We start from the raw sequence: 17,552 nt of genomic DNA on the forward strand, positions 1-17,552 counted from the left end.
GAGGTTCGATACCCACTCATAGAAGAATACACACGCTTGACAAACTGTCCAAATATGAAGCCTTACTCTTACATGAAGGCTGCATTCAAGTTTAAGATGTTGTCACTGAGTCTGATTCGACTCCGAGTCTTGAGACTCCCACGCCTTGAAAAACTACAAAACCTAACTATATTAAAAAGTATTGGATTGAAATTAAGCGGTCATGGTATTTTGTCTTGTGTAAGACAATATACATCTTGCTCTGTTGTTAAGTAGATATTACATAAAAATGAGATCTTTACGAATGATGGTCTGATGAAGTTTCATGAAACAATGTTATTACTTTCAGAGGCAATCTCTGTACTGTTTCCTTCATTTTGAACAACTGTCCTAATGACACATCCATTTTAAACTGATGTCACCTCTTGACATCATGACACTGCTTCATGAAGCTTCATCAGACCATCACTATCTTTACCCTCACGAATGTCGACAGTTATAAAATGAGCGAGAGAAAATCAACCTGAAACAATGAATGACCGGGACATAGAAGTTGTTAAAATCATCACTTCAATGCTTTAATCGGACAATAAATTATAAAATGAGCACGTCATGTTTAAAAACAGTTCATTTAAAATTAAGAATTAAAAAAAACAAAGGTCACCCAGTGGTGTCTGAAAGTAACTGGGAAATGATTGCATAAGTTTGGAGCAAGAGCACTCCAAACACGAAATAAATAAAAAATAAAATTCTGCGTCAATATTCATAGACAATATTCTCTGCATAAAATTCAAGGTCCATCCAGTTCTTGAGGGACATCAGTGCGTGACCTCTAAAATATGCACCACACCCCTAGAAAAGACGTTCTGGTCAACGTCCTGCTGAAACAGTGTCGCTGCAGATTTTGCTGGCTGGAGAACAGTGTGCAGGCGTGACTCGTATGTGCTGCCGTGCATCCATGTGCACGGCTGTCGGAGGACGTCCTTGTCCACCTCGTAGTTCTGCAGATGCAGGTGCCTGCTGGCCAGAGCGGCCGATGATTGGGACAGCAGATCACAGTCCCAGTCGGAGTCTGAAGATGGCGCGAGCTTGCTCACTTCTGGGATGAGAGGGAGGAAGGACGGGGATTCGCACTGGGATGGTTTAGTGGCTTGAACTGAAGCGGGTTCGTGGAACAATTGGATGTAAGAACCCAACCAAGAGGGCTGGACATTACAATGACGTGGAACATTCACTTGCTCTTTCTTTTCAGAACAAATCTGAGCAACTCGGTCGTCACAAAAAGTTTCTCCAGTACATTCAGGATTGATACTCTGTTCATAATGTCTTTTGCTTGTTATGTTCAATTGACATTCCCTTGATTCCACGTCTTCTATAGAGTCAGTCATACTGCCACTGGAGCTTCTCATTGGTTTCCTTCTTTTTCTCCGAGTAAGCTTTGGAGAGGACATGTGGCGCTTTTTGGAGGTCACGACAGAACTGTTCGAAGGCCAGAAATCCAGATTTGGTCTCAAGGGAGCCTCCAAGTTGAATGTTTCCACAGCCATGAAAGACTCAAAGTTCGTGTCCACCTCACACACACTCTGTTCCTCATCGGCAAGGTAGCATTGAGGACTGAGGACTGGAGGTTCAGAGTAAAGACTGTGAGGTTCAAAAGCCTCATCCGACTTAGGAACCTGTGGGCTCAGGACCGGAGGTTGGGAGTATGGATCGAAAGGTGGAATTAGAATTTGCTGACATGGGTCTTGATGTGGAGTTTGTTGGCTGTCCGGGTCATGATGGTTGAATTCTGAATTAATTTTATTGATGACTTGAGACGAAACATCAAGTGCACACAGCGTGCCAGGAGGCTGGAGGCTTGATCTCGCAGGAGGAGTCTCTACATCTGGGATTGGATACGGGCCGGACAGCACAGCAGGAGAGCCACAGACGGTCATCTTTTTAGGGCTGGACGGTGCAGAGTTTACATGTGCATGTTGTTGTTGGACAGCATCTTCTACTTCAGCATCAGTCAGAAACAACAGATCCTCTGTGTAGGGACAGGATAAAGGAGTGGAAGGCCTGGAAAAGCAACATCAATGAGATATTAGAGCTCAGCTACTTGAGTGACAAGGGCCGCAGCCATGAGAGGTTTGATGGTGGAGTACCTGTCACTAGCTCGCTGTAGAGAGATGGGCCTGAAGCCAGGAAGCATCTGGGACACCAGTTGGTCCACAAGACTGTAGTTGGAAGAATCCTGCACGAAAGCCCGATGTTGATCAGACTGTAGGTGCTGAAAGGCAAACAAAGACACCCGTCAGTCAACTAAAACCCCACAAACGGTCTCAAATTTTAACTCTACTTCTTCAAGATTGGAGAAGGGCTGGTGGCAGCATTCGCAGAAAGAAAGGTCCTTTTTTCGACAGCGCCACGGTGAAGGACTGAGAGGAGAGTGAGATTCTTCTGCTGTTGGACCACTTTCAGCCTTGCTCCTATCCCAACACAACAAGCTACATCTTAACCATTTGACAAGAACAAATATTGATAAATAAATAAAAACCTGACTTCACCCACCTTTTCTTTACTTTATCTTTCTCTGCCTGCCTAACCGATACACTAGGCGGAGACTCGAAAGGACTAAATCGACCTGAATAGTGAAGAACAGGGATGTTCATGGCCTGCACATGTAGGGGTTTGTACCTCCTGTTGGAAAATAAGCAGAACAAAACATTAACACATGAAATGCATTAAATGCATCTTATTTTGTTCATTACAAAGCAGCACAAATGATCAACATCTAAAAGTAAATATAAGAGGACAAGGATTCATCCATTCATATTATATTATTGATCTGTAAAGTGAGGATTTGTCAGGGATGGATGACTCCTTACACGTGGAAGGTCATTATCACAGTTTAAACCCGAGCGATCAGAAGATGGAGGGGTAATCCTCGCTTAAAGATGCAGCAGAGGAGGTTTTGATGTCGCCCGGCTCTGGTGAAGCACTTTAATGAGGGGAAAACGAGAGGGCAGCTGAAAAGAGCGCCGGCATAAGGAGAGCCTCTGCAGGAGTGGATCACACAGTGAAGTTCGTCCAACCTTGTCCATTCGAAATCTTATCTGCCTCACTGACGTTCCCCCGCGGAGCAGCAGCACCGAGGGGGGCTGTCACATTATACCTGAGCACTCTAATGGCTCAATTAGGAAATGAAAACAGCAGTGTGGACTCATCCAGAACGTTCATTCGAGTAGAAAATGAAGTCAACATGCAACATTTTGACTCCATTATTTTCATACTGCATATTTGGTATGACTCACGCAGAAGAAACTTGATCAATTAGTTTGAAGATGCTCTTGTCTGAACAACCTACCTGTGAGTGTCATGTGACCCGTTTGGTAGGTCAGAGTCAATGTTTTCATATGAAGTAATGAGAGACCTTTTCAACTTACCGGGAAGATAAACAAGAAACTACCAGACCCATTATCTTGTTTTGTTAGGAAACACACAAAAGGTATGTGGCAAGTTGCAACAGAAGTTTTCAGATGGCAGTTTGACAATGTTTTCTTGCGTATGCTATGCTTGAAGCTACTTTAAGATACTTTTCCTAATTGGTTCCTGAGAAGCAGACTTTGAATCAATGAATTCCAAACTATGAAACAGTCCTGGTCAACACACAACAAATATACAGAATAAACGAGTGGTGCTTGGGTATTGATATTTATTAATTATCGCTTCAGCTTAAAAGTAGGTTATAGTTTGTAGAATATTCAATACATATACAATTATTGTTATTATACTGTTTTCATATTTCCATGTGATATTTGTCACAGAGAGTTAAACTCACTTTCATTACCAAAAGACAACTGGTTTTCTTTAGGTGTTTAAGAATACATTTTGAAAATACCATTAGTGAAATATGAAGACTCGTATTTGGACAGATAATTCAATAACTACCGTGAATTGTTTTCTATTTGGGCTTTCTGTTTTCTTTGTGGCTATTCCTGAACAAGCTCTACACTCCAAAGAGTGTGAGAGGATAATGGAGCCTTCATTAAACCATAATGGTCAAGAAGCAACTAAAGAACATGAATATTTCTAAAAAAACAGTAAGTAGGTCAATTACTTAATTTAATGCAGGTTATGGCTGCTTGTCAAACTACCATGTAAGAGAAAAGAGTATTTGTCAACATCAGTGTACTGTTGCATACAAGTTCATGCAGCTTTCACCAAGTTCCCCTGATGCTGCTGACTTATGTCAACAGGGAGAAGCAGCTTCTAAGTTCACTTGCAGCGGGGATACCCCATCAATAATGAACGCACATTGCCAGGACCAGGGGGTCTTTGTTTGGAGGAAGAAGTCCTGTGCAAGATACTTTATCTGGGATACTCAGACATGGCAACATGGGCAGGATAATGGATGAGAGTGGCGTCCACATATAAGCTTATAATGATTTTTTAAAAGTATCCGTAAATCAGACGAAGATTGAAACTCAATACATTAGATGTATGTCAAACAGTTCCCTTATTTGATCATTCAAATTATATATTAAATGGAAATTGTATATTAATATTCTTAATTATGGTGGATTTTTTACAATTTTAAGCATGATGCAATGTCTACAGTTATGCATATGCATTAGTCAGAAAACTGAATTATACCTCCATCTTCAAAACGCTCACGTCTAACGGCCCGTTTTGCTACTTCCTCAACTCCCTCTTTTGTTGACTAAACTGAAAATTTTTACCATCGTTTAAGTCAACTGTAAACTCTAAAGGGTTAAGTGACTAGATATTTTTGGCAACAATTTTTCTTAATTACCCTTTTTTCCCCCAAATCAACAAACAGTAAAAGTTGGAGCTCACCTGCTGACATCTTCAATTTTAATGGAAGGGACTCTCAAGGCAATAGCTGCAAAGGTTTTGAGAAGAAAGAGAATAGTTACATAACATCACTGTGTTAATAAAGAAATACAAAAATACAGATAATAGGTCCAGTTGAAAGTTTGTTTTGTGTGATTATATGGAGTCAGTGAAGCAATGTGGCACTCTTTCACCTTATGTTTACATTTAAGGACATTAATTATGTTCCATGCATTTCAGTTCATATTTACTTGACATACTTTACATATAATACTTTATTTATTTAAACACAGCTTATTTTTGTTCCAATTGGGATCCAATTTAGACGTAAAGGTTTCTGTATGTACATGTTGTTACAAGCAAAATCGTATTAGAATCCATTTCAAGAGAAACTCTAAACGAGAGACAAAGATTTATTGCGTGGAACAGATATATTTGATAAGGAAAATTGATCCAACTTTGAGAAAAAAGCTTTTTCAAGCGTCAGCATGAGGATTCGTCATCTGCTCATAAATGGCCAATTACTGCACTAGAGAGCCTCAATAACCAAAACGCAGGTATCAATAGCAATTTCCTGCTTTTAGTTTGTTTATGTTCATGTGGCCAAGAGGTTTAAAAACAAAATAACCTCATAACTCTCTTTCCATATGAACTATAAAAAAAAACTTTTCCAGCTCTGCTTATTAACTTTATTACACATTATTATTAAAAACCTGATCAGATAAAATGTGATGTATTAAACTGCCTTTACATTGTAAGAGGAAAACATGATATATTTATGTAAATGTAACAAATTATTTCAATGCCACTAGATGTCACTATTAGACGTATCTTTGAAGCTCTTGGTCATTCAGTAGTTTAGTGTCATGAGTCAATTAGTCTGCTCTTCATTATCTTGTAATTATTTGAAATGTAAATAGTAATCTTTTCCCCACCCACATTTTTATCTTTTCATTTTAACATTATATATCTATCTAGTGTTTGCAGGAAAATACAAAGGGAACATTTACATTTGTTTAACTTTAAAACCTGCCCCTTTGCTCAATATACAGTACCTACATGTTTATAACAGGATGTAACATATTGTTTAGGCATGTTACATAATATGATCTAAAATTTAAAGTCATGTTTGAAGAATGATGAGAATGTGAGTGTGTGTGTGTGTGTGCGTGTATGTATTGAGAAAACTGACCTTTGACAACAGGATTCCTCTAAACAAAAACATAGAAAAAAGGTATATTAAACGAAAGTCATCATGCTGTCCAAGTAATTTTGCGTCTGATAAAAGGGCTGCAGAGAATATTCAACAGCATGACCCTGAGGATTAGCTCTGATATACATACATCTTACTACCTTCACTCTTGATAATTTGAATAAAAACATTGTGATAGATTATTGTACACCAAAGATCCATCCAAAAATCCATGCACACTTTTTTTTATGTTCATGCAAATCAAATTAACCATGTAGAATTTATATCAGTCCATCAATCCATTGATCACCCAGGCCGACCTCTTCATGAGAACCTTATCTAGACCACTGACTCAAGATAATGACGCATTTGTTGAGAATGTTTTTAAAGGTCAGAAATAAGTAGCTATTTACTTACAGTTTTTTTCAGTTTTGTGCTGAGAGTTTTCATATTCAGGTGTTTCAAATAGAAAATCACAGCTGGAGAGACATTAAGGAAAAAAAAGAAAGGACATTCAAAAATAAATCATCTGCCATTTTAGTTAGTCAGGAGCTGCATAAGCTCAAACACAAGAGCTCTCTGCCTCGCAACAAAAGGATACCATCCACAAACAATATTTTGACTCCCCAAGCCTTGGCGTTGGCCAGAACACTGTTCACCTGCAGCCGCTCCTTCAAACACGAGAGAAAAACTGGTGTTAGTTACAAAATTAAAATATTTTTCCCCGATTCATGTCAAGTGACTCACATTGTTGTTGCGAATGGCTTTTTCCAGCAAAGCCTTTCCTCGACTGACACAAGCCTGAGCAGATGCATTCAAAGGAACCTTGTGAAGTGCAAAGAACACAAAATGTGTCAATATCACATGATTAGAAGATTTACCCTTTTCAAATGAAGTAACTCGAGTTGCTTTGGCACATTTTAATCTTATTAGGAGAGCCAAGAATGAATATGTCACAGTCTATTCACTCTAATTGGCCACAAAACAGTTATTATATTATAATTAGCAATAATAGAATCAGTATCACATCCCCCAGAAGGGAAATTCCATTCTTTAACAGCAAAGTTAACTTGGTTAATCCAGAGTCTAAAAATCACATTTTTAAATTGTCATTATTGTTTCTAACCAATTCACTTTTGTTCTTATCAAAAGTTTCACATTTCACTTCTTTTTTTTGTTATTCATTAATACTGCGTACATTAATTATATTGGAAGAAACGCATTATTGAAAAAAAGTTAAAAAAAGTTCTTTTTTTTTTCCCCCTTCAAACAAGTTTGGCATTTTTGTTTTAGACCCTGAAAGGAAATGAAACTACTGTAAATGAGAGTTTTAACTGAGTCCAAACCTGAACTTAATTGAGACATCTGTCTAAAGTTCCTTAAAGTCAATAATGGCATACATTCATATTTTTCCAGAATCTTTATAGCTTTTTAAAATAAAATACACATATATGGCAAGATGCAATGACCTGCCTCATAAATGTTACAAATCGTTACCCGCAGAAACAACATATCTTGGAATTTCTTTCCTTTTGAAACATGTATCTGTTAATTTCTCTGTGGTAAAATAAGGTATAAAAATAAAGTTAAAAGAAAACTTAATAAAAAAAATAAAAATAATGATATAATATGATTTATAAAAATGTCCTCAATTCATGTAGCCAAAATTATTCCTACAGAGCTACTTGCAGGGGAATTTATTTTACAGACAAAAGAAACACAAGCATGTTATATTCTAACTTTTATGTTCCATTTGAGTCAGGTTCAACTAGGGTCCGCCGGCATTTATTTTCTACAGTATTCAGGAAACATTACATATGCCACTTGATATCGCAATTAATAATATTATTTAACAATTGTGAATTCCATAATTCAGTTTAAATCAAGTACTTAATCCTAGATAGAGTATGATGGATTAAAATGCTCTGATTGATTGAAAATTGATTAAAAAAATAAATAGAAAAATCAATCAGAAGTGTTCACAAATTAAATGAGAAGTCATTGGTGAATGCAACAGTACCTTTGGTTTTGAATGACCCGGTCGCTGCTTGTTCTTCCTGAGGCCATGAGCTCCTTGCTCAGTTGGACTTCTGGTTTCTTCACTCTCCTTTTTGATATCATTTAAAAATTCTCGATTTCCAGTGACTACAAAGCTTACGTCTTTGTGAAGAAAACTCTCGACTCTCTGCAGATAAAAAAGAAAAAAAATGTTAAAATAAGATAGAATAATCAAATTAAAGGACCTGTTATTTAAATAAATGTTGGATTTCAATGTCCAGAAAACTTTAAGAATAATCAGAATTGAAAAATGAAATTGTAAAATGGACAAAATCATTGTTTTGATTTAAATGACCTTGACAGAGCACATCTTATTTTTTAAATGTAAGGGTAGGTATCCAAGATTGAGTAATAACTGAATAAATGAGAAAGGCCCTTTTAAACATGGTTTGTAGAATATAAACTACAAACTAAATCGTTACTAAAGTAATAAGAATGTGTACACTTCCATTTATTTACGTTTCTTTCACAGTACTCACCCCGCCTTGGAAATTAATTGCTTCTTCAAGAAGAGCTGCCGTTTGTTTCTTCAAGTCGTGTAAATAAAAGATTTTCGCCTCCAGCTTCTTCTCCCCAGAGCACAATTTTCCCAGGAGGCCCTTTGCCATGGTCTCCTCGTCCTGTGGCATAACTGTCCAGGAATCTGTCTGGAGCCACCTTTTTTACTAGAAGCCAGCAGAAGCCTGAAGATAAGAATTAAGACAGTTGAGCAACAATAATAAAAAAAGACTCTATGACGTGTATGTGACCATTTTTCTTAAAAACTACACGATGACACTTAATGTACATTTTCTACAATAAAGTCGTACTGGATGTAGGATAAAATATTGCAACAGATTGACATTAAACTAACTAACGATATAACAATAATATAATACACTGTGTAGTTGAAAAATAACATTTTAGTGTTACACAAACCCACGTTTTGGTTAGTGTTATTGATCTCTCGTTATTCCTTCAAAGCAACTACGTGGTCTTAAATATCGGTTATAGAATAGTTATAGTAGCACTCGTCAAGCTCAACAATATTTTTCACAAATACGTCAATAAGGCGGTGCAATATTTTCAAAAATACAACATAACAAGTAGCCACCTAGCTAGCCAGCTAACATGTTAGCTCCGTTGAGACATTAGCTCTGTCTCTGAGAGATTATACAAGTTGGCTTCCGGCACTTACAAGTATTACAGTGAGATAAACCGAGGACGTCTGAGAACTTACTTTGACGCTGGTTTCTAAAACAGGACAAGTTAATGTATTTTTCCCAAACACGCCGTTCTAGTTTGGAACGAAACCGCCACCTTTTAAAAATCTCGCAGAAAAAAAATGTCCTCACCTACGTCACTTCCAGGTTTGACATTTGCCATAAAATATAACTACATCATTTTAATGTATTCACAATTCAATCAAACGATTAAAAGCCAACATGTTTGGAATTGTACATGAATTCGAAATTAAATAAGAATTAAAAGTATTATTTACAGTTTTAAAAAAAACATGTTTATTTTTACAGATTTAGAGAATAAAGTAGTACAAATGGTTTGTCATTGTTAATTTGTATGTACCTTTTTTTTAAATTAATATTATATTCAAGGGTAATTGTTCCGTTTCAGTTGTTGAACTCTTTTATTTTGAAAAAAAATACTCCCGCCATGTGCTTTTCCTTCAAAAGGAAATGATAGTTGACGTCATCGTTGTACATCAACGTGTTAAAAATGAAATAGTGAGGAATTGTACATGAACTTCTTATCTTTGCGTTGCTTTTTAGTTTTTTGTTCATTTTTTGTTGTCTTTTATTATTGTTATTTTTTTATGTTCTTATCTTTTATCATGTGGTCCCTCACACGAGTTATTTACATTTATAATACTCCTATATGAAGAAATAATATTTATATTATACTGAGGGGTCTGTGCAGTCAAATAGTCGTTTTTACCCGAATATTATAAGAGTTATATAAGAGTTAAAAGTAAACAATTGTGAGTTTTAATAAACCACCCCATCTGATATAATATATTTTATAATAATATAACAACGTTAAATTCTGAATCTTTATCTGTGACCCTTACCCCTGACTCAACCTTGACAGCCATAACAGTAAGAAATACATGGAGAATAATGTGATCTATTGAATGATATGATAAGACCATAAAATAGTTCAATGATTCTTTTTTTCAAAACAACATTTATTGCCATTCCATTAACCAGGAATGTGAGTGAGAACATTTTTAACGGCCCAGTGAAAACAGCAGTATAAAAGCAAACAAACAATACAACGATAATAATTAAGTATTATTATTTAAATGAACCCTGTTGAGTTGTTGGGTTGAATCAACACTTCCCGGACATCCGTGCTGGTAAATGACAGAAACGCAGAGCTTTTAAGGAAACATATTGCTGTGTGAAATACCTCAAAGTTAGGTTAAACATTTACATGTAGATAATGGACACTGAACAAAGTAGAATTCAAACGCAGTTAAGTATTTAGCTGCTAAGGATAAAGTTGTAACAAAATGGCAAAACTTATATACCATAAACCATCTCCCAACATTGCTCATAAGTCTCTTATTTGACAGTTGAGGATGAATATGTGTTCTTACCCAGGAGACATATGTGCTACTCATCTTATCACCTGAATTAGGTTCTTAACCCTAAACTTGCTGGATTAATCTAAAGATTGTACTGTCATCAGTGGTTTCTTTTCACTTCTTTACCTCACTACTTGTGAAGCCTGATAGAGATTGGCACACACGCAACTACATAACATTAGAAAAAGGTTCCTGCCCGACTTCATCCCAGAAGAATACAGTACAGTACAGAGTAGAGTGCCATTACTAGGATTTCAACAGATGACTATACGTTGAGCTGTTGCTATGTAACATTGGGACGGGAGACATGTACAGGATGGTACTAACACCAACTTGGCAGAGAATGTAAAGTTTGTTTCTCATATGGCAAAGTGTAACTTGGCTGATCACCAATTGCACAATTTTTCTTTGTTAATATTGACCTACAAAATGTCAATATGACACATACTCTGCATTTGTCATGGTAGTCCTTCACTAGCATATACAGCTGTAATTATTTCAAGTGCGTACCAGTACTAACTACCTGCCTATCCATCTCTTCACCGTATATACTGATACTGAATATGATATGTTAATTCAACAGATTTTGTTATAAGATTGTCTTTCGTTCCCAGGATGTTGGTATAAATCTTGTACAGAAGGGTACATACTTAAACAAGTTGCATAAAGTACATATTGTGGGTTTTTTTAAACAGTTTTTTTGAGACAAATTAGGATCATGTTAGTCATTAGCTTTGAGCTCCCTGCACAAAGTGTCCAGCGTCACAGGTAAATAATAATAAACTCTACCATGCGATGCTATGCTATTAATGAAGGTCATTCCCTCCAAGGTCGACTGTCAATCCTCCACTCTGTGTTACTTTCTTCAGATCGACTTCTTGACGTGAGCCAACAGCTTGACAAAGAGATTAAACTTCTAAGGAACCAATAAGTGTAACCAAAATGTTAATATCTAAACAATTCAAGGTCCAAAATTTGTTATGGATACTAAATCTGAAACAATTTTCTTTTTTTTTTGCAATTGTTTATCAAATCCACTCTGTACCGTTGATCTCTCCATATTTGGCGTTGCTGCGATTGGTTCTGTTTGAGGAGTGTTTGGAGGCTTGCCTGTGATTACGTTCTCTCTGATTCTTGCAACTGTGGAGCTGCTTCTTACTGCTGCCTTCGTTGTCTCTCCATTTTTTCTGGCCGTCGATGGGGACTCTCGAAGCGACCCCTCTTCTTGCGGCATAAACGTTATCATCGTTGTTGGAGTTCTGCTGGCACTCTTCTTGAGCTATGTTCACATTGTTCTGTTGGTGTGCCATCGTGGAATGGCCGAAGGTAATGCTGGGTAAAGGTTGTCCGTTAGGTGCCGTAGACACCAGGAGAGGTCTTACGGGGAAGTTGTACCCTAACGGTATTGTCGGCACATCCCAAGAGCACGGCTGGCTGTCGTATTCCCTATCGTTCAAAGCGGCGTCGTTCGGACTACCGGTCCGTTTGGTGAGTCTGTAGAGCTCGTCATCCGTCGACCGGTTCTGCCGAGACCGCACGATCTCCCAGATAGAACCTACACCCAGATGAATCATCTCCCAAATGTTGAGTATGAGGCAAAGAAAAGAGACAGCGTACATGATGATGAGAAAGATGGTTTTCTCAGTGGGCCGCGACACGAAGCAGTTGACGGTGTGAGGACAGGGCAGGGACGAGCACTCGTAGGCGGGAGGGACGGCAAATCCATACAAGGCATATTGGCCACACAGGAAGCCCACCTCCAGAGAAGACCGTATCAGAAGTTGCAGGACGTACATTTTCATCAGGCCATCTCTTTGAAGGTACTTGCGTCCATCATGACGAACTTTAACCTTGCCCTGCATATCTCCACCCCCGCCTTTTACTCCGCCCATGTTCTCCATCTCCATCATCTCGTAGATCATTGGCTCCTTCTCGCCGTTATCTTCGGCCTCTTCAGCTTCGCTTTGCATCTTTCTCCCGTCAACGTACTGCCTCTGTCTGCGTGGCAGAGTCCCCCCCTCTTCACCGTCGACCTGATCCTCCATCTTTGTTAGTTTATTGACAGTGTAGACCAGGTACATAAGAGATGGACTGGCCACCACGATTGTCTGGAAGATCCAGAAGCGTACGTGAGAGAGTGGAGCGAAGCTGTCATAGCATACGTTCTCACAGCCAGGTTGTCCCGTGTTGCACACAAACTTGCTCTGCTCATCATAGTAGATGGACTCTCCCCCCACGACGGTGAGCATGATGCGGAAAACGATGAGGACGGTTAGCCAGATCTTCCCCACAAAGGTGGAGTGGTTATGGATTTCTTCCAGCAGTCGCGTCAGGAAACTCCAACCCATCGTAGAGCGACGCCAGTTGGAAGAGGAAAAACGCCGACTACTGCAGAGAGAGAAAAGATAATGAGTGGTTTGATATCAAACAGGGATATCTTTCATCAAAACTCACTGTTAAATACGCAGCAACATAGTTTTTTATATCATCTAATGCTCCAAACACAACTGGTTTCTGACTTCTTTTACGATTCATGCCATGATTATTAATATTTAATAATAACTTGAAACTAATATAATGTCACACCTGATCTTATCTTCAATCGTCCTTATTGGTTCAGGGATAGTTCACTCAAAATTCAAACTTTACTCATTTATTTATCACCTTATGTTGATTAAGAGTTGGGATTATATTCAAAGTAATCAGTTACTTATAGGAAAAAAGAAGGAAATCCATTTAAATGCAGTGAGTAGTGCTCAAAACAGCCGTCAAAAAGTGAGTCTACTGTCTATCTACTGGATTTCTTGTATTGACCCGATGTACTTTCTGTTTTCTGTATATAAGGCTTAAAGCATCACAACAAACCATCGTATAATATATTTTTTACAGAAAAATTCCTCTTGTTCAGTTGTGACAGGTGAAGGTGTTTGGATGGCGATTTTGAGGCACTAGTCACTGTATTAAAATAGATCTACGTTTTTTCCTATAACTCCAAAAAAGACTTACTCTGAAAATAATCTCACACCTTATTCGACATGAGGGTGAGAAGAGAATGAGACACATTTGAATTAGAACTATCACTTTGAGTTTAAAAAAAAAAAAGCTGTGAAAGAATTGTGAGGAAGTAGCTTAAAAAAGTTAATGAAGCCAATCATTCCCTGGAAAAATATGCTTTTGAGCAAAGCAAACCACCAGTGGCGTCAGAGCGGAAACTGTGTGTGTTTCGCCAGATGTCTCCTAGCCACAGCCTCCAGCTTCCTACCGAGCCAATAAAAGAAGTGTTAGAGGAGTGTAAGTTAAAAGAGCAGACGGTCTCCAACATGCCTGTGTAAGTGTGTTCCAAGCTGCCAAAGTTTGTGGTTTTTTCACCAGAACAGTTAAAGAGATGTTTGAGTGTGAGAAGCTTGCTCAATATTAGGGAACCTTTTTTTGTAGAAAAATAAATAGCTAATAATGTACTTAACTCTTCTGTTCCTTTGAGTAAACAAGGACAGATAACCATGAAAAGTTTTGAGAGAAAAACGATCTGTTGGATCCCACAGACATGTCTAAGATTAAATGTGCACATGTGTGAAAAGTATGAGTGACACAAATGATGGATGTCGCTAACAATATGGGGTTACCATGAACCTACATTCGGGAAAAGTGTAAGTAAGTAAGTAAGTTATTTATATTTATATAGCGCTTTACTAGACCAGGGTCACAAAGCGCTTAAACAATCAGAAATATACTCAAAAAATATATACTAAAAAGATCAAGATAACACCGAGAAAAACACAGGTGTCCCAGAAAATCAGGGAAAAGCCTGCACGAAGAAGAAAGTCTTAAGTTTAAGATGGATGTAGGACTCATCCATCTTTTTACAGATGGTCCAGATTATCGCCATCATCAGAGGTCATGTCACTTTTGTCTTACTTTGTCTCAGGAAGAGTGAGATGGACAGAACCCACGATGAACCAATGGCTGACAAACCCTATTTACGCATGTGCATCATTTTGGCTAGTGATGAACTGATGAAGCTTTATGAAGATATTAATAAATGCTCTGTAGTTGACTCTCACATCAATTAAAAAAAAAAATCATTTGAAAAGCTGTTCAAAGCAATAGATGATACAGCAGAGAGTGACAACATGTGGGCTCTTAAAATAATGATACACCAATTGCTAAAGTATGCATACCATTTCATATGTAAAAGTCTCAATAAATATACTGTTTCATGGGTTAAATTTTACTTAGTCAAATTATTAGTCTTACTTTTGGCAATGTTTTGTTTAATGTTTATTAATTCAGTCTGTTAGGGGGTTTTTTTAATCGATTTTTTCACTTGTTGACGGCAAGTTTCATAAATCACAGTTGTTCAGTCCCTGACTTTTTGAATCGAACCCAAAGCAAAACAATGAAACTCAGGTTCCCCTTTTTTGGGCACCAACTCCTTGTTTCCCAGTTGTTCCTCCGCCCAACGCCCTTTCTCTGCCATGCAGTTGTTAACATCCAAGTGCCCGTTTATTTCCATAAACAAGTCTTTGCTGATGACGTAAAAAGCTGCAATTGGTCATTAGTTGCTGCGACTTTATACACATTTTATTTATACCTAGAATTATAGTGTTCAGATGACGATATCAACAATATGCAATTATATGACTTATTTTGTATGGTAGATATACTGTTTATTCCACACCCACAGCACTAGTTGTAAGCAGTATCAACGAAAGGAATACATCATAAGCTCAACAGGGTTGTCAGCTACACTGTGGTTAGATTTAATTCAACATGAAATTTTATTGAAATATTTTATTAAATAGCTAAATATCTGTGTTTTGAGATATATGATGACCTCGGCGCACTATAACGGTAATTTAGACATGAACCATGGATGGCAGTGACCTCTCTTCTGTCCAAAACAGGTGTTTTAAAAATCCCTTCTCAAGCACATGGAGAGAAACATGTAAAAGCTTTTAAAAACGAAAATCTTTCACAGAGCAAATCAATAAAAACAAACACTGGAATCTACTTTATCTTGGAGCTCCGCATAAAAACTAAGATGGGCTTCTTCCATTTAAAGACACAGATTGCTTCTGATTTTCTCCTAAGTCAATGCAGTCACCTATCAGTTATTTCTAGAAGTGACTACTGCAACAATCTTCTCTCTATTCGTATGAAGGAAAATATTCCCTCTTGAAGTCCAACAGAACACGACTGCCAGAGAGAGAGACATGACTTCTGTTGGTGTCAGAATCTATTTAAGACTCTTCTGTTTATAAACGTCTTGATGGATACATTTAATACCATCAGGATGATATGAACTTAACATGTAAAAATGTTTGTGTTCTCTGCATTACTGGCATCCATCTCCGTTATCAAGAAAGATTGCCTTTGTGTTTAAATAATGGTGGAGATAGAGTCATTATATAAAGAAAGAAAGTCCTAAAAGTTCACCATGCCTGATTTTTGGAGTTGCAGTTTTAAAACCTGCTCTTGACCTTTTTCCATGCGGTGTTATGTTTTAGAATGAGCTTGTATCTGGTGAGTCTCTTTATAAAGCTTGTTCCGTGAGTAGCTCAATACTCTTTTAGTTATGCATTTAAATAGAATTTGAAACTCTTCAAATTGTTCAATATTGAATTTAAAGAGGCAAAAATCAACCTTTCAACATACAAATTACTTTTTGTCATTCAAAATTAAATTATTATTATTAAAGAAAAATAAATAATGAACTTTCACCATCAAATTATTGGAATGTATTATTCAAAAAAATAATACAACATTTGAAATGTTAAATTCAACAGTGGTATTTTCTGACGGCACTGATATATTTTTAAGCACTTGACTCTGGCATTGCATAATGTACAAACCGCGTGACTCTTGCCAAACAAAACTGCAATCAAACATCATGATATTTGCAAGTATATTGTTTTAGCAGAATTATCTTATTCTACACACTTTCTTGAAATATAAACATTATATAAATAAATTAAATAATGAATTAATACAAATTCAATATAGTGCTGTTGAATAGCTATACGGTACCTTGAAAAAAATTCAATATTTGAGTGTATCAGTATTTTGTCATTATCATATTATATTATGTTTCTTTTTATTAGATTTTGTTGAGTATAACAGTAGCGAAACCTGGCAGTTTGTCCTTCATCACAGGATGAAGAAGCAACAACGATAAATGGAAATAGTTCAACAAATCAGCAATAAAATCAATAACATTCCTGCAACAAGTAGAAATAAATTAACTAAACACCTTCTAAAGTATCTAAATATAGTGTAAAATGAGGACAGATGATAATGCTTTAAGGGTTTCTTAAGCTGTCTATCAAATGTGATTTGAAAGTGAATATATTTGCCACTTCTTGACCTCATGCAAAAGCTGTCCCAGACTTAAAATAACATTAGCAATTAGCAATTAGCACGCAAATGTAAAGAGCAAAATAAATCAAATATATATTATTATTATTATAGATAGATCGATAGATAATGAATTGTTACTGTTGTCTAAAAGAAATAACTAGTTCAGCTGCTTTTAAATGACAATAGAAATATTTACCAAATAAATACTAGTGTGAGCAGAGAAGTTATAGTACACAAAACTGTATTTATCTTATGCAGTATCAGAGACAAAACGGTTCTAAAAATAAGACAAATAAAAGTAGGAACTGTTTACTTACTGTTCCTGCTGACGCTGCTGCTATTAAATGGAGGTGAAGTTTGATTTTCCAACAATGTAAGAAAAGAGAAAAAAACTAACAAAGCTGAATATTGTTGTACTTGTCGGAGAGAATCCGCGCGTGTGACTCAAGCGCCAAACTCTCTCGGAGGAAGTGGAACTAGAAAGGGTGGATGTGCGCGCGCGTGCACGTGTCAGCCCGCATCCTCGTGTACGCGTGAGAGCGA

General features: G+C 37.1%; 2 protein-coding genes across 3 annotated transcripts; both read right to left on the reverse strand.

Moving 5' to 3' along the window:
- Positions 1–594: 594 nt before the first annotated feature.
- Positions 595–9,363, reverse strand: dbf4b (DBF4B-CDC7 kinase regulatory subunit). The gene is made up of 12 exons (XM_087793228.1): positions 9,288–9,363; positions 8,548–8,751; positions 8,031–8,195; positions 6,758–6,835; positions 6,612–6,681; positions 6,428–6,489; positions 6,011–6,029; positions 4,822–4,867; positions 2,533–2,661; positions 2,321–2,450; positions 2,127–2,251; positions 595–2,040 (listed from the first exon to the last, which is right to left on the reverse strand). Exons 2-12 carry the CDS (start codon positions 8,695–8,697, stop codon positions 798–800), a joined length of 2,217 nt encoding a protein of 738 aa, XP_087649354.1. The 5' UTR covers positions 8,698–8,751; positions 9,288–9,363; the 3' UTR covers positions 595–797.
- Positions 9,364–10,293: 930 nt separating this feature from the next.
- LOC148077414 (gap junction gamma-1 protein-like) lies at positions 10,294–17,458 on the reverse strand. Of its 2 annotated transcripts, none has more exons than XM_087794077.1 (2): positions 17,327–17,458; positions 10,294–13,040 (listed from the first exon to the last, which is right to left on the reverse strand). In XM_087794077.1, the coding sequence occupies exon 2, from the start codon at positions 12,998–13,000 to the stop codon at positions 11,681–11,683; it is 1,320 nt and encodes a 439-aa protein (XP_087650203.1). In that variant the 5' UTR covers positions 13,001–13,040; positions 17,327–17,458; the 3' UTR covers positions 10,294–11,680. The 2 variants fall into 2 exon arrangements, with proteins under 2 accessions (XP_087650203.1, XP_087650204.1); XM_087794078.1 differs by having other exon boundaries at positions 10,294–13,037; positions 17,316–17,440.
- Positions 17,459–17,552: the final 94 nt, after the last annotated feature.

Source organism: Callionymus lyra, chromosome 6 (assembly GCF_982586985.1).
Source record: "Callionymus lyra chromosome 6, fCalLyr1.hap1.1, whole genome shotgun sequence".
Classification (NCBI taxonomy): Eukaryota; Metazoa; Chordata; class Actinopteri; order Syngnathiformes; family Callionymidae; genus Callionymus; species Callionymus lyra.

Bases quoted from the DNA above. Each gene is read 5' to 3' on its own strand.
- dbf4b (XM_087793228.1), bottom strand. From the start codon at position 8,697: ATGCCACAGGACGAGGAGACCATGGCAAAGGGCCTCCTGGGAAAATTG. The intron at 6,836-8,030 runs GTACTGTTGCAT...GCACTTCACAAG, and splicing joins CGGGTCATTCAAAACCAAAG to GTTCCTTTGAATGCATCTGC. The intron at 2,662-4,821 runs GTGAGCTCCAAC...ATTTTCCAACAG, and splicing joins AAAATTGAAGATGTCAGCAG to GAGGTACAAACCCCTACATG.
- LOC148077414 (XM_087794077.1), bottom strand. From the start codon at position 13,000: ATGGGTTGGAGTTTCCTGACGCGACTGCTGGAAGAAATCCATAACCAC.